General features: G+C 37.1%; 1 protein-coding gene across 4 annotated transcripts in view; it reads left to right on the forward strand.

The window, feature by feature from the left end:
• The window catches only part of adgra3 (adhesion G protein-coupled receptor A3), a 164497-nt gene that overhangs the window by 124700 nt on the left and 14945 nt on the right, over window positions 1–24852 (forward strand). For all 4 annotated transcript variants that reach the window (XM_069925069.1, XM_069925068.1, XM_069925070.1 and 1 more), the window contains 8 exons: window positions 3369–3582; window positions 4452–4616; window positions 8657–8855; window positions 11825–11974; window positions 13815–13976; window positions 14219–14431; window positions 19919–20126; window positions 21214–21422. In XM_069925069.1, coding sequence (XP_069781170.1) covers window positions 3369–3582; window positions 4452–4616; window positions 8657–8855; window positions 11825–11974; window positions 13815–13976; window positions 14219–14431; window positions 19919–20126; window positions 21214–21422 — 1520 coding nt within the window. The remainder of the gene's footprint in view (window positions 1–3368; window positions 3583–4451; window positions 4617–8656; window positions 8856–11824; window positions 11975–13814; window positions 13977–14218; window positions 14432–19918; window positions 20127–21213; window positions 21423–24852) is intronic.

Raw genomic sequence — 24852 nt, forward strand, 5'->3', positions numbered from 1 at the left:
TCCATAGAGACTTGTGCATCTGAAGGGATCTCTAGTTTGCTTCTCTTTCTATCATACTGTAAGGGATGCCAGGCAACATTAATGGCGACTCTTTGACTGCTTTATGGTAGGCAGAGGGCAATTGTGTAATCTTTCATGTTCTGACAAGAAAGGAATCAATAATAAAGGAATAAAGCAATCATAAAGAAATGTTATTGTCTTAATTATTTCTCCATCCACAGATGCTGCACGATTTGCCAAATATTTTCAATATCTTCAGCATGATGTCAATAGTAAATTTAATATTAATAATGTATAGTCTCCAAAATGAGACAGATACATTGATCAAATTGGTTAAAAAAATTAATAGATGAGTCATGGAAATGTGTCTCATAATTAAGCAGAATATTATTTGAGTTTAAAAATCTTGCATGAAAGACACCGAAATTTAGTATCCAGATGTAGCAAGTTCTTTATTTAAAAAAAAGACAGATGGGATGTTGGTTTTTATTGCAAAGGGGGCAGAGTGTAAAAAAAATGTCAGTTTGTCTACGATTGTCAGGATTTTAGTGAGGCAGCACCTTGTGCGCTTGCTATAGATTTTCTCACCATTTCACGGAGAAAGTTTACTACATTGACTTCTGGGAAGAAGGTCTGGTTGTATAAGAAACAAATTAAATGATTGGTTATGTACTCATTAGACTTTTAAAGAATTAAAGGCAATCTTAAAGACACATCTTGAGATCTTGACAGGGTAGATGCCAAGAAGTTATTTAATCTCGTGGGAATCTAGAAGTAGTAATTGTTGTTTCATGATACAAAGACTTGTCCATTTCAGATGGGGATGAGGAGCAATTTATTTTGTAAAAGGATTCTGAATGTTTTGTGTTCTGTAAATAAGTGAGCTGGAAAACTGAATTGCTGGTAATATTCAGCGCTAAAATAGATTTTTAATCCTTATTGTAGTCGAGGTAATAGGCAGGAAAATGTATTTGAGGACAAAATCAGATCAATCATGAGTTCACTGAATATCATCTCAGGCTTGAGGCCCAGTATGGCTTACTCTTGCTCAAATTTTTTATGCTCTTATATTGTATGAGATCTTAAGAAAAAGGGAATATGTTGTCCATTAGTTCATAGTTAAATATTTTTCAGGAATATCCTATTTTAAATGACATGCAAATGAGTATAGCATAATTTTTATCTGATGCAAGCTGTAATATTTCTTGTTATTTATTTAAATGTCAGGATTACTGATTGAAAATTTGTTTTATTTGGAGGGGTGAGGTGTTATGTTTGTCACAAACTGGCAAAAAACTAGCAAAGACAAGTAATTTGTATTTCTCGATTTTATTTTAAAGGAAATTATCTGTTGTCAGGTAAGTTTTACTGAGAGGATTTCCTGAGCATGAGTTGTAGCATCAACTACTTAAACAAGGCACCTTGAAATGTTTCTGAGAAGCGTCAGTTTTGGTGGTGTTATTAGAGAAACACAAAAGTGGAATATGTTGTGCATATGTTGGAATCTTGAGCAAACAAAGAATTGCTGGAGGATTTGAAATGGTTAGGCCCAGACACAAAACATTGACCATTGCAATCTGACCTGCTGAGTTCTTCCTGCATTTTTTGTGTTCTGGGTGTTGATATAGCAAGTGCAAAAAAATCTATCATACCAGAAAATGTAAATCTTCCCCTGAAAGAATTGTTTGCCCGTTGACTGCAATCTAATCATCTGTCCTAGTGCCTTGCCTGGTTTACTCCTAGACTGCCAACTACCTCAATGATCTGTGTTGATGTCCAAAGGAGCATTTTGACTGTCCTAGAGTGAGTAAGGAATGCACTATCTTTTGTCCAGATCCACCAAGGAGGAAATCTGTCTTATTAAGCCCTTTTGTGTCAAAAGAGTTCAAAAGATGGAATATCATAACATGGACATGGTATGTTTAAAGATAAAAAAGTAACCAAAGCTTTGGGGCTTGGCAGAGATTCATGGCCCACACTTTGGCTAAAAAAACAACTGGAGGGTAGACAGCAGCCATTTATTAACTTACGTGGTACGTTACCCAGCAGGCAAAGAACTTTGGCGCTTTAGTAAGGAGTAATGTGTCATATAATCTCTGACAGATTGTTAATCATATTGAGTGAGAATAGTCCTGAAGGTAAGCTTTAAAGAGATGTTTGTTTCTCAAGAGAAGCACAAGTTGAGTTGAATTCAGTCTAAATGCCGAGACGAATAACTGAGCAGCAGTGTGACTATCCGCATCGCATTGACATCAGCATTTCAAGATTTTTCTTCGAAAAGTTCTCTGCTTAAAGTGACAGATGTAGAAAGTAATATAGCGCTAATTTGTCACGCAGTTCTCACCTTTCTTGTCCATTCCTGTCTACAGAGAATTAGTGACTGATTCTAATCTGCATGTCTTGAGTTTTTAACAAAATACAGAAAATGGCATGCAAAAGAGAAATTTTGGATGACACAATGGTGCAACTAGTAACTGCTACTCAGTTCTGACTTCTGAGGGGTTTGTCTGGAGTTCGCAGATTTCCCCTTATCCTGTGTGAGTGTTCTACATTCCAATGCCGTAGGTTAATTGATCATTGAAAATTGTCCCACTGGTGAGGGTAAATGACATTGGGGTTTGGTTGAGGGGCAGGTATGTGATTGATGGGAACCTGGAGAGAATTAATAGGAGTAATATTGGATTGCTGTAAATGGATGCTTAAATGGTTTGACCAAACCTGGTGGGCAGAAAGGTCTGTTTCCAATTTGTGTAACTCCTTGGCTGGAATGCACTGTGTAACATTGAGATGCATTTCCATTAACAATCCAGGACACGGGTACAGAAAACCACGTTGGATGTGCTTTGTGTGTCCGTGGAATAAAACTTATTTGCCAGAATGACAAGTTCTCTATGATACATTTTTATTTCTTTAAATTAGAATTTCAAATGTTGGAATTTAAATCAGTATTTTCAGATTTGAGTCCTGTTCTTTTAATTCACGTGCTGTATCGAACGGACATGTTGTTTGAACATTGAATTTAATATTTTGTAAGTACATTGGTTTGTAAATCTCAGATAATCTCGCACACTGAGAAGTTTGGTACTAGCTTTGCAGATTTTCCCCTCTATTGGATATTTTACTTTCAGTACCCTAGCACATTTGAATTTGCTTTTATTTATGGATTATTGTTATTATAATATTATAGTCAACTTTGTAATGAATCCAGTGAGGGAGGAATGTGCATCACCTTGTGAACCAGATGCCAAACCATCAACATTTCTGAATGATGGATTATCAGAGTTTTACCATGCTTCATTTGGAGAGCTAACTTGAGTCTTTTTGAGATGGAATCACTTTATTTTTGACTAGCTTGTGTTGTGTTGCAGACGGTCCTCTTGAACTGCCATCCTTTCTCCTAAGTCCTTCCCATCGTCAAGTGGTGTTTGAGGGAGACAGTCTCCCTTTCCAATGTGTTGCTACTTACATTGACCAGAACATGCAGGTGCTCTGGTATCAAGATGGAAAGATGGTGGAAACTAACGAGTCCCAAGGAATTTATGTTGAAAAAAATATCGTTCATAATTGTTCCTTTATTTTAAGGTAATACAGCAGCTTACAACAATGTGTATCTTGGAATTAAGAGTAAGAATATTTCTTTCAAGAATGTGTAACATTGCAGTCATTCTAAAGTTCTTCCTCTATTCTAATTTAAAACATCAATTTTGTAAAACATTGAATTATTTACAAAAACAATATAGATCTTTTGGTTTTAGGTAGACCTATTGACCTAAGTTCATAAAAAACTTATCTTTTAAAAAAATATTTTAGTTCATCCATCTTGAAACAAAAAAAAACACATGGAAACTGAAGAATTTTAAATTAATTTAAATAAATCTATAATAAAAAATTAACTCATATCGAAGCTACTCGAGAGCAATTAAAGATAGACAGTAAACACTGGCCTTGCCAGTGATACCCATATCCTGTGGAAGAATTTAAAAAGAAATGTTTTCGCACCCTACTTGGTATTGTTTCTATACCATTTGTAAATCTGCAGATTTTTTTGTCAAACCAACTGAATTAATAGATGTAGAAGATATGTTCTTAGAATTATTTTGTATCTCAATAATTATTTTTTTTAATGAAGAAAACAACTTAATCCAGAATATACATTCACTGCAGAATTTAAGTGCTTGGCGTCAGATTATAAGAAACTTTTACATTTTTGTTCAGATTCTAAAGGTTTTGACCTTCAAAAATTATAATCTTTACTTTCAGTGTGTTTTAACATTTCACATGGTTTCATGTGCTAGCTTTTAAAACAGAACCATTGTGAAACAAGTTTATTTATCAAATTAATATGCAGTTAATATTAAATATTCTCTTTATTAAAATGCAGTTTTATGCAAACTTGAGCATTTTTTCCAGTTTTTTTGGTTGAATGTTAATGAAACTATTTCTTAATGCAGCACACTAACCATTTCAAATATCCAAATGGATTCTTCTGGAACTTGGGAATGCAGAGTCCAAGCCAAACGGGGAAATAACACAAAACAAGTCGACATAGTTGTTTTAGAAAGCTCAGCAAAGTACTGCCCTCCAGAGATGGTGATGAATAATAAAGGGGATTTCAGGTAAACTTAGATTAAGTTTATGAAACATTGATATCAGGTTTTATCTCTGTGATAGCCTTTTTTTTATCAGAATTAAAATGGTTTCTCATAATTTGAGTAATGAACTGCATCATTAGATGTAGATTCAGATTTCAGATTTATTGTCAGAGTACATACATGATATCACATTCCAGTTATTGGTAGTGGAAAAAAAATGTATACAATGAACACGTCAACAAATAAAGAACTATAGACTAATAACTAATGTAAACAAACCGTGTAATGCAAGAGAATAAAAAAATGCAAATAAAGTGCATAAGTAAGAGTTCTTAAATGAGTTTGTTGTTGAGGAGTCTTGATGGTAGAGGGGTAGCAGCTGTTCCTGAACCTGGTGGCGTGAGTCCTGTGGCACCTAGACCTTTTTCCTGATGGTAGGAGTGAGAACAGAGCATGTGCTGGGTATTGTGAATACTTGATGATTCCAGCTGCTTTTTGATGGCAGAGATTGTGCAGAGGGTTTTACCTGTGATGTCCTGGGCTGTGTCCACTACCTTTTGCAGGGCTTTGCGCTCATGCGTATTGGTATCCCCATACCAGACCATGATGCAGCCAGTCAGCATGCTTTCCATCACACATCTGTTGAAATTTGCCCAAGTTTATGGTATCATACGAAACCTCTGCAATCATGGTCATTAACTTACAATTTCCTACTAATGAATTGTTATCCATTTTCCATGATGTTAGTTCTTCTCGTGCAAGAGCTTCCCTGAAGAAACCATGGTTATTATTATCACCAGGACTTTGATAGCGCAAGCACTTGTAGATGTGTTAAATACATCAAATAGTTGGCCTGGAATTAGACCTTTGTGTAAAAACGGCAAAAAAAAATGACCAATCGGTAAAGCTGCACTCTTGGCTTAGCCTGATTTCACAAATTAATAATTAATGAAATATTTAAATGAATTAAAATAAAACATTAATTAAATTGCATGGATCTGGATCTTACAGTTACCTTCCATTGCAATGGAATTGCACTGCCGGTCTCACTTCTTATCTGCTGCTAATCCAGTGACTAGGTAGCTATAGCAAATCCTGGGGAACTGCAGGATACTAATGTCCTAAAACATCCACACACAACTGTCAGTATTGTAAAGGTGGTTAAAACCTTGTGTTTTTTAATTCTTAGTTAATTTTGTGCCTGTCTCTTTTTTGTAGTGTTACCATAGTGACTATGAAGTAATATGTCATAATATCTGCCCAGACTAACGACTTGCTCATTATTCAACCAGATATGAAGGAAGCGTGAGCACGAGAAATGTTTCTTTGAATTTTTTGTTTAAATTTCTTTATCATATTTTTTGCATCTCTTTAAGTACTTTTTTATGTATCTCTTTAAAGTTTGTATATCTTTATTATACAATAAATTTGTTATTCATCGTTATGAAAGTCTTAATGCAAGGCATTAATGCAAAATGTTTATCAGTTTTATCAACGAATTAAAGCTACATAAAGTAAAAGCCACAGAGTTTGATTTGTTGGATTAAAGAGATAGATAATATCATAGCTCATGCTTTGAAGATGACGCCTTGAAATTAGGATATATTAGAATAAGGGAAGTGTTCTCTATAAGTATTGTCAGAAATATCTGTGCTAATGAGTTTGATAAAATTGCTTTCAAAACCAGCCTTAAAATGTTTAACCATTAATTCACAAAAAGTATTTTGGTTTGTCTTTACAAGAATAAGATGTTTACAATTTTGAACCAGCTAACTCTAGCAAAAGTTATTTTGTGGTAGTTTAGTTAAATTAAAGGTTATTCTCTGGGCACTTTAGTGGTCAATAATTATGTTTCCAAATATGCATTAATAGCAACATTAAAGAAGATGGAGAAATAATTCTCTAATTGTAATGTTCTTTGTTTACAAAGCTTTTTTAGCATGCAGTTTGGATTGGTACATGGAAGGAATGCTACACCACTTTTAGGAGTTCTCTTGTAGCACAGTTGCTATTAAACAATAAATGAACTGGGTTGTAATCAAATGCAGCCCATTTAAACTAATCCAGATTTCTTGATTTTTTTTTGGTTGGGCTTGATGTGCTTAGTTGATCTGGCAGAATTACTTCATAATTTTTTTAGTGAATACAATGTTAGATCAGAAAACTTTAATTTTGGTTGATGCATGATATTTGAACAAGAATGGTCATTTTTGATTTTAACATCTATAATGTACACTGAAACATGTGAAGTTTTAAAATGTATTCTGTGATCCAAGATAGTTGCATTAGGCCAATTCTAGAGTTTATAATAATTAATAGACAAATACTAGAAGCAATACTGATGGGTTCAAATGTTCATGTCTCTGACAGAGCAGCAGAATTTGTCACAAAGTTAAAGTTGGAAAAATGTAGAATTTCCATTAATTCTGTGGTGAGGGTTAAAGCTGGTGGGGGGGGGAGGGGTGCGGGGTGCGAAGGTAATGTTGAGGCCCAAAGCTGTGGTGGAACAAGAAAAAGACTTTTAAATTTGAGTTGATGGATAGAAACCTGTGTAGATGAATTTGTGAAGGAATAAAGGCAAAGCAGCCTAGGAATTTGGATCCAGGCAGCAGAGTTGTGAAGTTAAACAGGAAAGTCTGCAGACGCTGTGATTGTTGCACAGTACACAAAAGAGGTGGACAAACTCAGCAGGTTATGCAGCATCTGCAGGAAGTACAGGGTAACCAATATTTTGGACCTGAGCTCTTTATCATGAAATAAGTGAAAAGCTGGCAGGTGCTTGTAATGATAGTGATCAGGGTTGCATTTGCTATTAGCAAGGTCGTAAGGATATAGTTCCTGTTTGATTATACTTGGCTGCCAGCCTCATGACCTGCCACATGGGCTGTTTACAACAACTTTAAAGTAAAGAACCTTTTCTTTCATCCATGTGTTGTCTAAGAACTCACACATATGAATACAAGATGAAACATTGCCTAAATAAAATGGTGAGGAGAGGAGGGAGGAAGGGCCAGGTGGAGGTGCACAGGCCAACAGGCAAGAGGTCCGAGGTGGATATAGGTAGGAAGGTAGAAGAGAATAAAAGCTGAGGTTAAAACCTGGGGAGTTGAACAAGAGAGTCTGCAGACAGATGGATGAGCTCAAAAGGTGATAGATGGAAGTCTGTCATTGTCAATTTCATGGAATAGATTGCTAATATTAAGAGATGATATTTCCTCTAAATCATGAGCAAAATAAATATTGCTTAAAAATGAAGATAATTAGAATATTGCTTTTCTTTTTATTGTAACATAGGATTCAATACTATTTGTATTGCTATATATGATTTGTTAATATTTTATTTTGTTGTCATGTACCTATGTAATATTTATTTGATAAAACCAATAAAAATATTGAAAAAAAGAAAGACAAGAACTAGTCAAGGGAAAAGAAACGAATTCAAATTCTTAGTGAGCCTCATTGTGTGAAATTCTGCTATTGTCATCTTTCAGCCATTATTTTGTGGAAAACTTGCTGCAATTTTGAATATAATATTCTGTAGTTTGTTCTCCAGCTGGTACTTTCACTAAGTCAAATGATCTTTCAGACCTTATGTTTATTGTTTAGATTTGTTGTGAATATATTAGAAATTCAACGCTGTTCCTTTTGCTCATAGACTATATTCTGGATCTCGTTCATTCATTTCCTTTTACCCATTCTGTGCTGTATTCCTTGACCTCTGAAGTGTAACTTTTTAAACTTGTTATTTCAGTTGATAGGAAAAACTGCATATTAGCTTTCGGGCACTGAATTTATTTTGTAATTTCCTCAGCTACAGAGACCATAATGTCATTTATTTTTTCAGTTTTAAAATGTGCTCTGGTATCTTCCCATGACAGATGAAGTACCTATCTGTTTTTTTCCTACCAGAGGAAATTTCAATAAATGTGCATTTGGTGTATAATTTCAAATGGGTTGAGGATTGTTGCTTTCTGTCAAATAGTTGAATTCTTTCATTCCATGGTGTGGAATTTTCAAATTGAAGCCCTCTGAGTAGATTGAATAAAAGAGCCTTCTGTATTCAGGTGGCCTCGCACATTGGCTGGCATTACTGCTTACCTGCTCTGCACCCGCTATTCCGCAAGCACTGGGATTTACCCCGGTGGGTCTCAGGATGAGAAGGCTTGGCGCAAATGTGATCGAGGAGGCTTTTGGTCTGATGACAACTATTCGGGATGTCAGTATGCAAATGATGTAACACGGGTTCTTTACATGTTTAACCAGGTACACAATCAGTCCTCAATAAATTATCACAATCTGTACCAATGTTCAAACTTGAGCCTGTATCGTAAATACAGTTTAATAATAAATGTAATAAGGCTGTTGATGCTTCTGTTGATCTATCATGTGCACAGTTTGATAAGTCATGTATTTGTTGGTGAAGAGCAATCTATCTTTGCAAAACTTCACGAATTCTGCAGTTGGTAGTTAGTTTGTTTGTACCTTTGACTCTGCAGGTATTCTCATCTATTACCAAAGATTGGCAGCTTAGGTATCACACTGGGATTTGAACCCACAGTCCAGACTATAAACCATTACATCATAACTTGTATTTTGCACTCCCTTCATCATTTCAAAATATCCCAATAAGATTTAGATGCATTATCAAAGCAATTTTGACAAATAAATTATGTCAGAAGATAGTCGAAGAAATGACCAAAAGCTGAATGTGTACATATTTTCATTTTGGGTGTCATGAACAAATTTCAGAGTTTAGAACCTCAGCAGCTGAGTGCATGTGAATTATTGCATGAACATCAAGTTTAGGGATGAGCTTCAGGACTTGCCAATAAGGACCAGAGTCGATTAAGGCAACTCTGTACTGTTGAAGAATCTTAAAACAAGTTTAAGAATTGAAATATCGACCGTATATTTCAGGTTCAAGTTGAGTCGTCAAACTCTTTATTAAAAACACATTCTCAAAAGGCGGGTGGGGGGTTGACTTGTATGCCGGATATACCTTTGAGACCTTAAATTCACCAAAAACCAGATTGATGTTGATTTGATGTGTAAGTTGATGATGGAAGCACTTTCCATCACTGGCACAGCTGCTCCCTGAAACCTCCCCACCACTGGGTGCCACCATAACCACTCCTATCTGGGGCCCTTGGGTCACTGTTGCTGCTATTGCCTGGTAGTACAACGTTTTTTTTTACTTACTTAATTTACAGCTTTGTTACTTGCGATTGGGGTGTTTTAAAAATTTTGGATTGTTCCTGAAAAATGGGGGTTGAATTATACACCAAAATATACGGTAGATTTTGTGTAAATTTGAGAGACTATAAATCAGCAAGAATTGGTCATTGGGATCTGGAGATGGGATGGACATTTAATTGAAGGATTTTTTTTTATTCTTCAACCCAAGCAGCCAGGGTTACAGGTCAATTCACTGATGGAAAATTCACCGACTTTCAAATAGACTCCAAGAAAATTAACTGACTAACAAATTCACTTACGGAAAAAGTAATTGACCATCAAATTCACCGACAATTGAATGAATTTAAAAATAGCTTGCAATATATTTTAATTTTTAATGAATTATGAAGTGTCATTTAATAAAGCTTTTAGTTAGGTGTTAATTGGTCATTCCTGCAGGCATTTGTCTAATAAGCTCCCTTTTGGTAGTTTCTCTCCCAGCTGCCTGTGCTAGTTCTTCCCCCCACCTCCCGACACCTGTGCACATGGAGGAGTTCACTTCTCCTGCTCCCCTCTGCATGGGGTTTTGGGCTGAATTTGTGCCACGGTCCAGGTCTCTAATGACATGGCCCCGCTCTCCGTGGGCAGCTCCTGGTCTTGAACGATCCCCCTCCCCATTCCCTCCTCCCTCCCCCACCAGTCACCTGAAAAGAGAGCTCTGCAGTCAGGGTCTGAGAGAGGATGCGCCAGATACATGGCAGAGCTGGAACGCATCTCAACTCAGGAGAGGATGGACCAGAGGACAGGTGAACATTTTAATTAATTTTGAAGTGGGTAAATTTTCCGTTGGAGAATTTTCTGTCGGTGAATTCGATGATCGAATTTTTTGTCAGTGATTTTTTTTGTCAGTCAATTTTCCATTGTTGAATTAAATAGTCAGTGATTTTTCTCGTTGGTAAATTTTTCATTGGTGAATTTTCCGTTGAAGGATTGATTTTGGTGAATCTACCGCACACCGCAATCAGATATTACAGACAAGCAAGCAGAGGCGGGGTTAAGCAGAAGATGCTGAGATTAGCTAGACGTCATCAGCACACGTAGAATCCAATGCTACTTTTGGATGATTCCATCAGATGTAGAATTAGATATGCACTAATTTCAAGTTTCTTGTGTGACTGTATATATAGACAAAACAGCATTTTTCTGGACCATGGTGCACGCACAGATATAATTTAAAATAAATATCAAAAATTTAGGATGATTTACCCAGTTTCGGGAAACTTCATCATTCTCACAGCCTGGGGGATGAAGCTATTTCCAAGCCTGGCATTCTGATTTTGATGCTCCTGCACCACCCCCTTCGTGGTCGTGGGTCGAAGATACTGTGTGCTGGATGGAAAGGGTCCTCAATAATTCTTTGAGCCCTATTTAAGCAATGCTCCCAGTAAATGTCATCATTAGTGGAAAGTGATCTTCTTGGCCTTTTTGATGATCCTCTGTATTGACTTCTGGTCTGATGCTTTATAGCTACCATACCACACAGCCAGGCAAGGCACTCTCAGTTGTGCGCCAGTAGCATACAAAAATGTTGGGTGTTGTGATTAATGGTGATAGCAGGGATGTTTTGTCTTTTGGATGAATCCTAGTTCTATTTCTGGTACAAATTATTTTTTGATACACATAGCCTGAGGCTCACTTCAGAATGGCAACTTTCTGAAGCCATAATCACAAAACCAGCATTTTTGGATGATTGCCAGTACTTTTAGTTCCATAATCAACTCCTCACTATGATAGTTTATCGTGCAAAGATATTCTGATGTCATAGTCAATGCAAAAATTTGCATTGTAGTGTACAACAAATTCTGAAAGTAAGTGAAATGAAATGTATTTGAGAACAATCCTCTTGACATGTTTCACAACATCTCACTTTCCCTCTGAGTGAAAGCATGCAGAGGTTTGAGAGCACCTATTCGCACACTTTGTTCATGCTGTCCAGCTGTTTCATGAAGATACCTGGCTTGGAATTGTATAGCTAAATTTACCTTTTATATAAATAGATGCCCTTGAATCTTACTAATGCTGTGGCAACAGCACAACAACTCCTAGCTTATACAGTGGAAGCAGCAAACTTTTCAGATAAGATGGATGTCATTTTTGTTGCTGAAATGATTGAAAAGTTTGGCAGATTTGCAGAGAAATACAAGGAGGTGAGCTTTTCTTTATCATTTTTTAATACTAGGTAATAAATACTGAAATACAATAAAATTGCATATGCTATTACATACACAAAAGTAATGTCTTGTAAGTAGATGACGCTTTGTGTACACGAGTTACTTAATGCAAATGTGTGGTAGTTCTAAGTCTCATTTAAGATTACTAGGTGAAAGCTTATTTTCTCCCAACTACTCTACTGTAATTTGATTATGAATAAACCTTGCTACAGCTATTTCCTTTTGTATTTTTTTAACCCTCTATCTCTTTGGCCCTTCAGCAAACTAGTCCATGCCCAAACCCCATTGACCAGCATCTTGGCTGTAGCCTTCTGTCACCTCCTATCCATGGACCTATCCAATCTTCTCTTAAATGTCTAAATCAAAACCACATCCACTTCTGCTGGCAACTCATTCCACACTTTTGCAACCCTCATTGTGATGAAGTTCCCCTTAAACATTTAATTTTCATCCTAACTCATGTCTTCTTGTTGTCATCTCACGTAATCTCTGTTTAATTTAAATCCTGTTTGAATTTATCCTAACTATACCCTTCATAATGTTGTTCACCTCTAACAAACTTCCCCTCATTATTTGGTGCTCTCCGGAATAAAGTCTTAATCTAGCCAGGCTTTCTCTATAAACAGGCTTTCAAGACCTGGCAAAGTCCTTGTAAATGTTTTCTGTACTCTTTCAGTCTTCTCTTTCTTGTAGGTATGTGGCCAAAACTGCTCACAATATTCCAAATTTAGTCTCCCCAATGTCTTGTACAACTTCAGCATAACATTCCAATTCCTGTACTCAATACTTTGATTTATGAAGGCCAATGTGCCAAAAGCTCTTTATAACCCTATCTATCTGTCACCATTTTCAAGGAATTATGCATTTGTATTCCCAGATCCCTCTGTTCTTCCATACTCCGCAATTCTTGACTATTTACTATTTGAGCCCGACCTGACTTGATCTCCCAAACCTCACACTTGTCTACAAAATGGGACAGGGGATTTAATGCAGCCCATTTTCCCAGCAGCTCCAGATCCCACGGCTTGCTTTAAAAGCTTTTCTCGCTATTCACTACATGCCTAATTTTAGTGTTTTTGAGCAAGATTGAATTTGTTAGTCAGTTTAGGTGACTGTATCCCAAATTGAATAAATATTTTCCACAATCTTTCAATTAGTCTGGTCTCCCCTGAATTTTTTTGTGATCATCCAATTCTTTAAAAAAATGCATTTTCATCTTATTATCCATATTGGTTGGTGAGAAAATTTTTTTCAGAAAAAGAATAATTGACATAAATTCTAATTAAGCAATTAAGGATTAGAATCTGCAAAGGGTCAAACTGCATTTATAAGACTTTACTGTCTTGTATCAATTATGTGTTCTGTAGGAAGTACAGCTACCTCAGGGCTCCAGCAACCTGAGTTTGATTCTGACCTCTGATGTTTTCTATATGAAGTTTACACATTTTTCCTGTGTTTGCCTGGGTTTCCCCCAGATTCTCCAGTTCTTTTTTTCCCTAAAATTATTAGTTTTACTGTTGCAATTACTATTGCAGTTTTTGTTAATAATTACTCATTTGATGATTGTTTTTAATGCATCATTCATACTGTTAGAATTCTGAAAGTGTTACAATTTGAGAAGGAAATGTGTCTGAGTTGAGCACAATCAAATTCCTTATTAACTTTTGTCAGTTTGTCAGACAATTTTAAATTTAAAAAAATATATTTTGCTATAAAGTTTATTTGGTTCTCAATTTTGATACTTTGTACTGTTCAACAATTTGATGAACATTTTGTCAAAGGATTACATTTCAAAGAGAATATTTATTCCTTTTAGCTTGGCGATGTCATGGTGGATATTGCCAGCAACATAATGTTAGCAGAAGAACATGTCCTCTGGATGGCACAATGGGAAGCAAAAGCCTGTACTCGAATTGTTCAGTGTTTACAACGGATTGCTACTTACAGGCTCGCCAGTGGAGCTCAAGTTTATTCCACAGTAAGAATGGGGTCTTCAAAATAGTTTGTAGTTACTGTATTTTCTGTATTCATTTAAACCATTCTGCCAAAAGTGTTGCTTACCCTCTGAGTTTGAATTGATTTGTTAAACCTTATTTTATAATTAAAGAATGTTGCACGTCCTCATTTCCCCTCTTTACAATACCCTACCTTGTAAAAGTGATGATTTATGGTGTAAATATTACAGTGTAAAATGCTTTCTGGTGTTTTTGTTTCATGCAGTATTCTCCAAACATTGCAATGGAAGCGTCTGTGGTGAAAGCCAGTGGGTTCACTGGAATGACGTGCACTGTATTCCAGAAGGTTGCCATGGCAGATCGAACAGGACTCGCTGATTTTGGACGAAGAGATCCTGATGGCAACCTTGACAAACAGTTCAGTTTTAAATGCAGTCCTGGCAATATAAGCAGCACGCTTTCCAGTTTTGTGATCAAGGTGAGTGGGTAATTAGAATAAGTAGGCTGCTGTACATTGTATTATTTTATAATATATTTTTAATTAAATTTGCTCTGATAATATTATGCCTGGTGTTTAAAAAGTGACTTCATTAAAAAAGGTAATTAAACACTGAAACAGGAAGCTTTTTGAAAAGAATGCCCACAGAGATTGGCAAAATAATTAGCTGGCTTTATTGAATTTCAAATAATTATTCAAAAGCAATTTGTGTTTATCTTTTCAACATAATTTAAGCCTTTTGACCTCTGCTAATTACTTTTTAATAAAATACGACAATGAGTTCAAGGATTAAGGAAAACCAGTTAAGTGGATGGGGTGGTGATGCTCTTCAGATTTTTTAACCTGTGGAGCCTTGAATGATGAGGTTAAAAAAGATTCACTAAGCATTCAAAATCTTCCTGCTAATGTTATAAAACAATTCTGGTAAAAATGAAATGTAGTATGAGCTACAACTGGACAGTCATCTTTTTTCTATATTTCATTGGAGAGGAGCCTCCAATTTTGAGGTCATGTTCCTTTATTCTATTCTAATATTTGCACTAACAAGGCAATAGCTTGTATATATCACGGAAATTCTTGCATTTTTTAGTCAGTAAGAAGCAGTAAAATTTGGTTAATGGACAATTTCAGATAGTGCAAATTGTATTGCAAGAACATCAGAAATAGAAGCAGGAGTGGGCCATTGTATCTGCACCAAAATGTATAAAATCAGAAAAACAATTGGTTTATGAAGGAATATCTCTGTAATGATTCAGCCTGTGCGAAGGCAATTTATCCAGTGTATTGCAGAAAAGATGAATTTTTTGAAATTAAAAAAAAAATTAGTTACAGCACAGTAACAAACAATTCTGGCTATTTCAACCTGTACCACCCAAATTAAACTACAACCTGTATGTTTTGGAGTGCGGGAGGAAATGGGAAAATCCTGGGAAAATCCACACAGACACGGGAGAACATACAAACTCCTTACAGACGGTGCCAGTTTCGAACCCATGTCACTAGCGCTGTATTAGTGCTGCGTGTATTCATGCTGCATTCATTGCTATGCTAACCGTGTCTGATGAACTTCTGAGTGGAGCAGTTGAATATTGTGCAAGGATTTCGTATATTTAGAAATGAAATGTTTTGGACAGTTTGGGCTGGAATATATTTAATTCTTGTAACGATGGTGTAATTATTTGAATTGAATTGCATATCTAAAATGTTCCAAAACTGGAGTGGTGATGACAAAAATTTATTGTACCTAACGAAACAATACTGCAAGTCAAACTACAATTTTGTTGCTTCCACTTGATAGATATCCTTCCGTTCCTCTCATTTTCATACTAAAAACCTCTTAAATGCTTTCACCACTACCTTATGTAGCCTTTTTCAAGCATCTGCCACTCTGTGTAAAATATTTGCTGAACACATCTCCCTTAAGCTTCCTCCCCCTCACCTTAGATGTATGCCCTCTCATTTGTGGTGCTTTTGCCCTGAGAATTTAAATCGTCCATCCTGACAATTTCCTTTATGATTTTGTATACTTTTATCAGGTCTCCCCTCAGTTTTCTATGCTCCAGAGAAACCAAACCACGTTTATCCAGCCTTTACCCATAACTCATCCTCTAAACCAGGCTACATACTGGTAAACCTATTCTGCAATCTTTCCAAAGCCTTCACACTCTTATTGTAATTGTGTGACCAGAACTGCAGACAGTATTACTTGTGCAGTCAACTCACTTTCATACAGCTGCAATTTTTGCATTTTGGCCAATGAAGCCAAGCATACCATTCACCTTCTTTACCACCCTGAAAACTGCATGGCCACTTTGAATGACCAATGGACCCGAACCCTCAGATCCCTCTGCACATTCTTGCTTTTAAAACTCCTGCAAATAGCACTATACATTCTCCTTACATTTAACCTCCCAAAATGCAACACCTCATACTTGTTCTAATTAATTGTATCTGCCATTTATTTGCCTGTGTATGTAACTGATGTATTCTTTGATAGCTCTCTGGACTGTCTACAACTCCAATCTTTTGCAAATATATCCACAGATATCATCTGCAAACTTACTAACCTACCCACATAATTTTTCATTCAGTTTATTTAGTTCATTTCATTCAGTTTTTGGGCAGCGTGGTTGGCATAGCATTTAGCACAACACCTTTACAGCACCAGCAATGGGTCCTATTGGTTTGAATCCTGTCCTGTCTGTAAGGAGTTTGTACATTCTCCCCATGTTTGCTCCAATTTCCTCCCACTTTTCAAAATGCACCAGGGGTGTAGGTAAAATGGGTGTGAATTGGGCAGCATGGACTCGTGGGCTGAAATGGCTTGTTACTGTGTTGTATGTCTAATTTTTAAAATTAAAAATTATGTATATCTCAAACAGAGGTTTCAACACTGGTCCTTGTGGAAAACGACTGGTTACAGGCCTCCAGCTGATTATAAAACATGATTTGCTCCTGCATACTGTCCCTAACCTGGCCATGACTTTTCAAATCTCCATAAAATACTGCCCTATAATTTCCTGAGTTTATCTTTTTTTCCCCTTCTGAACAAAGGTACATATTAACCACTCTCTAGTCCTTGAGGACTTCTTCTGTCGTGAGTGAGGATGCAGAGATCTTTTGCCAAGGCCCCAACAATCTCTTCACTGTTTCAATGTCTGTGGATACATTCCCTCAGTCCCATGATATTTATCCATTTTAGTGCTCAGCATAAGACACTTCACCTCCTGTTACTTGATTTCAAAATGCCCTGAGACATTATGCTTCCTATCAACATCTATGTCCATATTCTTGGTAATCATAATTTGTCCTTCCTCAATTTAGTATCTTTTTGCAAGGTCCAAGCTTGTTCATAACCATAGAACATTACAGTACCGAAACGGGGCCCTTTCAACCATTAAGTCTGTGCTGAACTATTATTCTGCCTAGTCTCAATGACTTGTAGCCAGATCATGGCCCTCCATACCTCTCCCATCTATGTATCTATTCAAATGTTTCTTAAATGTTAAAATTGGCAGCTCGTTCCACATTCTCGCCACTCTCTGCGTGAAGAAGTTCCCCCTATTTTTTTACCTTTAAACGTTGTACCTTTCACCCTCAGTCCAAGCCAATTCGGTGATTTGTCACCTAACCTTGGTGGAAAAAGCTTGCATTTACTCCAGCTATACCTCTCATAATTTTGTATACCTCTACCAAAATCCTCTTGTTTTTTATGCTCCAGGGAATAAAGTTCTAACCTATCATACAACTCAGTTCCTCAAGTCCCAACAACATCTTGGTAGATCTGACCAAGATAGTTGACAAGGGATGGATAGTAGACATTGTTTTTGGTAAACTTGAATGGTAGGCTGATCTGGATGGTTACATCAACTGAGATCTATGGTGAGCTAGCCAATTGGATACAAAGGTAAAACACGGAAATCTGTAGACACGGTGGTTGAAGTAAAAACACAATACTGGAGAAATTCAGTAGGTCCAACACTGTCCTTTATATTAGCAAAGGTAAAAATACAGAACTGATGTTTTGGGCTTGAACCCTTCAAGGTATAGAAAAATATTGGCAAGTGTCCAAACAAAAGTGTAGGGGAGATGTGGTCGTAAAGGCAGAAGGTAATAGGTAGAGAAGGGAAGGAGGAGATAGCAGCAAAAAGGGGAGGATGGATGGCTAGGTGAATAGAGAGCTGTGGGGGGGGGGGGGGGGAGAAAGAAGAGCAGGTCAGCAGAAACTGGAAAAGTTAATGTTAACGCTATCTGGCTGGAGAGTGCCCAGATGGAAAATCAGGTGTTGTTCCACCAATTTACGGATGGTCTTGGTGGAACAGTACATAAGGCCATGGACAGACATGCGAGTATGGGAGTATGACACAGAACTAAAATGGTTGGCTACTGGGAGGACTCTGTCATTGGTGCAGATGGAGCGAAGATGCTCAGCAAAGCAATTTCCCAATCTGCACCCAAGTCTCAAATGTAGAGAAGGCCACAAAGGGTGCACTGGTTGAGGTAAATCAATCCTGCGGGCCCTGTACTGTGGTGAGGGAGGAGATGTGGCACCTCCTGCAGCCACAGTTCAAGGTACCAGGAAGGAGATTGGTGGGTAGGGATGAGAGCATGATGGTCCCTACGAAAGGTGGGGGAGGGGGTGGGGGGGGGAGGTGGTTGGATCCTATTGTAGGTGCTGGAAATTCTGGAGGATAATGTGTTGAATTCAGATGCTGGTGGGATGGTATGTGAGGATAAGGGGGATTCTGTGTTTGTTGCGTCTGGAGGCAGAGGGGACCAAGGTAGATGAGCAGGAAATGGAGTAGATGCAGGTGCGGACTGAGTTGATGGTGGTGGAGAGTGTTATGAGCTCAGAGGTCCCAAAAATCCAGCAGCAATAGAAATTTACCAAGACAAATGGTTACTTAAACAAAAGTTACTTTAATTATCTTTAAACATGAAAATAGGCTCAAACTTTAAGTTATTACTATTAACTTAACCCCCTTACTAATTCTAAGTGCATGTGTATGAAATATGTGCTTAAGTTTAGAAAAGTTCTTTGATTCACATTCAAATCTCACTTCCCACTCCTGCAAGTTCACTGGTTTCAGTCAATTCTTATACTGTGCACAGAATTTAACATTTATGAATTTCACCAGGCTTTGATGCTTAAAAGGTAAATCTTTACTGCTCCGGAAGGTTCTTGTCCATTTTTAGAGAGAGATTTGTTGCTTGTTGGACACCCACAACTGATTCCTTGTAGCCAGCCACTTCAGTGTCTTGCCAAAGAAACTTGCCCCACTCTGAATCCTTTTGATGGCACTCATTAAGTTGGCATCTTTATTTGGCCTGGGGGAAAAAAAGTGCATCATGCATGTGCAAAAAAAAAAGTGCCACTTTGAACTAATTGATTGGATTGAGTGATGGTAATTATTTGCCTTCACGAAGAAGAGTTGCAGTAGCAGGAGTAGGACATTTGGTACATTGAGCCTGCTCTATTGATCTGGCCACTTACCTGATCTGGTCATAACCCTTAACTATCTCATTCTTCACAGCACTATCTCTCTGTGTCTTAAATATAGTCTCTACTGCTTCCTTAGGTGGGGCATTCTAGAAAGTCACTACTCCCTGGGAGAAGCAATTCCTCCTTGTCTGTGTCTCAAATCTACTCCCCAGAATCTTGAGGTTATGTCGTCTAGATATAGTTTTTAAAGGCTTTGATCATTCTTCTGCTATGTAGGATTTAATTGGCTATCAAAGATTTTGAATTATGTAGAGTGTGAAATGTGCAATATAAATCAATTCTTTGTTTTCATTATACAATAGCTTGTGACATTTTTTAAAACAATACTTGACTCTTGGATAGAATGTAAAATAACCAAAGTTTTTTTTTAAATCATTGTGTTTATATCTCTTTGCTCTGTTTGTATGACTTATCAATATATTCAACGTGAAACTTTTAAAACTATTTATTTAAATACTCCTTAGAATACTATTGCGGAGGCATCTATTCAATTGCCACCATCCTTGTTTTCTCAAAATCCTCTATCAACTCAAATGGAAAATGCAGTTTACAAATTGCACCTGATTGCTTTTCGGAATGGTAAACTTTTTCCAAGCACGGGGAATTCTTCAAATTTGGCAGATGATGGAAAGAGGCGGACTGTGGCCTCTCCAGTTATCTACACTAAAATAGGTAGGGAGGTATCCAAGTTCCTTTTCTCATTTCTATTTTAGAGTAATGGTTTTGAGAATTAATGATGACAATATGATGTACAGAGTGTTAGAAGAGATTTATGGTTCTATTAATACTTGAATTTTAAAAGTTATTCTTGGTGCAAAAATGTGTTAGATTTTTAAAGAATGTTTTAACGATGCAGCGTGGTAGGCTTTTTTGGCCCATGAAACCTGTGCAGCCCAATTGCACCCAGTTAACATTACCAATCCCATACTGTTCTCGAGGGTGGAAGGAAATCCACTCACGTCATGGGGTGAACATATAAACTCCATACAGTGCCAGATTCAAACCCAGGTTATTTGTGCTGTAAAAGCGATGTGCTCACTGTGCTACCCAAGATATCTTGAAGTTCTTTTGTAAATTATGATTTTAATTTGTCATGTTTGGAGTCAGAAATATTAAAGAGCAATACCGAGGCCCAATGTCTAACCAAGGAAAAGTTGACTTTTATATTATTGATTCAAGTTATTCAGCATTTATCCAAGAAACTTAATTTTTTTAGTTTTGGTATAAGAAAACAAGGCAAATGGTTCCAAGCAAATAATTTGAAGAATTCCTAAGTCCTTTAGAATATGATTTGTTGTTCTTAAAATGAACGCAGTTTTAAGCAAATGAACGAGAAGAAAAATAAATCTGTATTTTTGTTTTGGTTTTTGCCTTCAGTAAGCAGTCTTAGTGAAGAGATATGAAGGCAGGACTGTACACAAAGTCCTGGTTGTTGAAGGCAGATAATTGAAATCAATTCAAAAAGACTCAGCAAAACAGTTGGCTGATTTTTTTTTTTACTAACTCTGTGGAATTCACCAGTCATGCAATTTCAATTATATTTTTTTCTTGAATTAATAAAAACAGGTAATCTCATTCCAGTACGGTGTATTTGTATCCAAGACTACATAATCTTGTTGATGGATTTTCCAGCAGGGTAGCAAGAATAGCATTAGTGAATCCAAAAGCACGAAAAGTCAGTGCAGCTTCTAGATTTATCCCTTTATTACTTCATACATGGATTTTCAATTGGTCATATTTCTTTGCTTTCCTTTCAAAGATGACAACAGAGTGTATTCTCTCAGTCAGCCTATCACTATTACACTGCGTCGTTTCGCACATGGAGTTGATGCTGTTGCAGCGTACTGGGACTTCAACCTTATGAATGGTTATGGAGGATGGATTTCTGATGGCTGCCAGATTGTGACATCAGATGAGAATGTCACCATAATGCAGTGTTACACTTTGAACAACTATGCAATATTGATGGTAAAGATGATATTGCATGCCAATGCATCAAATTTGTTCTCTTTAGTTCTTTCTAAACTGTGATTAAACTATTGTGTTTACTCTTTAGTTGATGATTTTGAAAGCAATCTACATATCTACAGACCCAGTGCCAATGACCTATAAATAGTGCATCTTCTATTTGAGTAGTCATTGAACGTATCACAATGTGCCCTAGTATGGTATTATATTTTCATCTGTGTTGGCAGCCCAATATTATGGTCATTTGGGTAACAGAAATTTCCCCTTAAAGAATTCACAAATCACTACCCACAAGTTTGTAACGCGGAATAAAGTTTGTGTGGTGGTGGGAGGGTGGTGACAGTATGTGTAATTGCTGGCATTAAAGGTTATTCAGTTTACCATGTCTGTCTGTGAAGCTTTCTCCATTTATGCCATTGGGTCTACTGAACCTCTCATTCTTAAATTTCCTTGCTTGAAATCAATTCCGCTGAATCAATGTAGCCATAAAACCTAACTGACACATGTTTAGATAAAGTTACTTTCCGTTACAGAAAATTTTGATATAGACAGCTTTCGAGCAATCAACCCCCTTCCTCTCAATCATTTAATGGTATCCTTATTTTAAAAAATCTGTATAAAGTGTGTGTGAACATATGAAGTTACTGTGGCAGACAATGTGAAGGAAAATCATAAGGGCTTCTACAGGTATATTGTGAGCAAAAGGATAGGAAGGGACAAAATTGGTCCCCTTGAAGATCATAGTGGTTGACTATGTATGGAACCAAATGAGATGGGGAGATCTTAAAATGTTTTTTTTTATCATCTGTATTCTCTCAGGAAATTGGCACAGTCATTGGAAGTAAGGAAAACAAGCAGTGAGGTAATGGAACCCACACCGATTAAAGAGGAGGAATTGCTCACTGTCTTAAAGCAAATAAGGGTGGATAAATCCCCAAGACCTGATGAGATATTAACTTGGACCTTAAGGGAGGCTAATGTAGAAATTGCAGAGGCTCTGGCAGAAATATTTAAAATGTCCTTAGCCACTGGTGTGGTGCAAGAGGATTGGAGGGTGGCTCATGTTCCATTGCTCAAAAAGTAACCCTGAAAATTATAGGCCAGTGAAACTGACGTCAGTAGTCAGTAAATTATTGGAAGATGTTCTAAGCGATCGGATATACAATTATTTGGATATCCAGAAATTGATTAGGGATAGTCAACATGGCTTTGTGCATGGTAGATCGTGTTTAACCAATCTTTTAGAGCTTTTTGAGAGGTTACCAGGAAAGTTGACAAATGAAAGACTGTGGATGTTGTCTACATGGACTTTAGTAAGACCTTTGACAAAATCTCACATGGGTGGTTAGTCAGAAAGATTCATACATTAGGTATTCATGGTGAAGTAAGAACTGGATTCAACAATGGCTGGACAGGAGAAACCAGAGAATTGTAGTGGATGATTGCTTCTCAAACTGGAGGACTATGACTCGTGGTGTGCCTCAGGAATCGGTGCTGGGACCATTGTTTGTCATCTACAATCCATGATCTGGATGATAATGTGGTAAATTGAATCAGCAGGTTTGCAGATGAGATGCGCTGGAGGCATTGTAGATAGCGAAGAAGGTTTTCAAAGCTTGCAGAGAGATCTGGACCATCTGGAAAAATGGGCTGAAAAATGGCAGATGGAATTTAATACAGACAAGTGTGAGGTGTTGCATTTTGGAAGGATAAACCAAGAAAGGACATAGAAAATGGTAGAGCACTGAAGAGTGTGGTAGAAGAGCGGGACCTGGGAATACAGATACATATTTCCCTGAAACTGGTATCACAGGTGGATAGGGTTATAAAGAGAGCTTTTGGCATATTGGCCTTCATAAATCAAAGTATTGAATATAGGAGTTGGGATGTTATGGTAAAGTTGTATGAGACATTGGTGAGGCTAAATTTGGAGTATTGCGTGCAGTTTTGGTCACCTAACTACAGGAAAAATATCAATAAGATAGAAAGTGCAGAGAAGATTTACTAGGATGTTGCCTGAACTTCAGGAACTGAGTTACAGGGAAAAGTTAAATCAGGTTAGGACTTTATTGCATGGAACATAGATGAGTGAGGGGAGATTTGATGGAGGTATTTAAAATTATGAGGGAGATAGTCAGAATAAATGTAGATGGGTATTTTCCAGAGTGTCAGTGAGACACAAACAGAGGACATGGGTTAAGAGTGAAAGGGGAAAAGTTTAGGGGGAACATGAGGAGAAACTTCACGCAGAGATTGGTGGGACTGTGGAACAGGTTGCCAGGCTCAATTTTAACATTTAAGAAGAATTTGGACTGTTCATGGATGGAAGAGGTATGGAAGGCTATGGACTGGATGCAGGTTAGTTGGACCAAGTAAAAAAAAATGATTTGGCACAGACTAGAAGGGTGGAAGAGGCCTGTCTCTCTGCTATAGTGTTCTATGGTTCTATGTATATTTTGATTTTGTGTGAATATCACATTGCAAAGATATTTTCTTGTCTTTGTTACACTGTAGTTTTGGTCATCAGACTGCAATGCAGAAAAACATAAAAACTCCAGTGACTTATGCAACTGAATTATAAATAATAGCACCAAATTTGCTCCAAAGAAATATTTAAAATGGATTGAATTGTATCCATATACTTTTGAACTATTATCTCGCCTCCATTATCTAGTAATCCTGAAAATTATATTTAATCCCAAAGGTATTGGGAAAATAGACCTGGAGAGTGATAAATGTGGGTAAATAAGCTCTTGAAGAAGCAGTAGCATTGTAGATTCTGCAATATTGTAGTAAGACCACCTTAGAGGATCATGGTTTGGTATGAGGGGTAGTGATATTGTGTGTAACTGCTTGAATTAAAGTTAATTTTGCTTACCATTTCTGTGTAGCTTTATCGATTTAAAGCGATTGGGTCTACTGGATCTCTCTTATTTTCCTTGTTTGAAATCAATTCCACTAACTCATTGCAGCCACAGGCCTATTGTCATTTATCTCAGTGACACATGTGATATTATCTTGTGTCTGGTTATGGAACACCGCTGCTTATGCAGGCTGTATAACTGCTTTATATATGATAACATATTTTGCTATTACAGATTGTACCTCTCTTATCCGGAGCTCTGTGGCCTGGCAACTCCCGTGGTCTGGCACGTTTGAATCTGCTGCCATTAGTACAAACTCCTTACAGATAATGTGGGACTCTCATCCCGGTCCCAATTGCTAGGGCTGTAAAGACATTGTGCTTAATGCTACACCAACCATGCCACCCCATAGTATTATTTCCTCTTTTCAGTTTTGTTCTACCTTTGATATGTTTACATAGGGGGCTCCCTTAGGGGTTCATTTCTGTTTTCCGACATTTTCTGTGGTCCAGCAATGGCCAGGTCCCAACATTACTGGATTAAAGCGATACAACCTGAATTTGCCT

The sequence above is a fragment of the Narcine bancroftii genome, chromosome 3, assembly GCF_036971445.1.
Source record: "Narcine bancroftii isolate sNarBan1 chromosome 3, sNarBan1.hap1, whole genome shotgun sequence".
Taxonomy (NCBI): Eukaryota; Metazoa; Chordata; class Chondrichthyes; order Torpediniformes; family Narcinidae; genus Narcine; species Narcine bancroftii.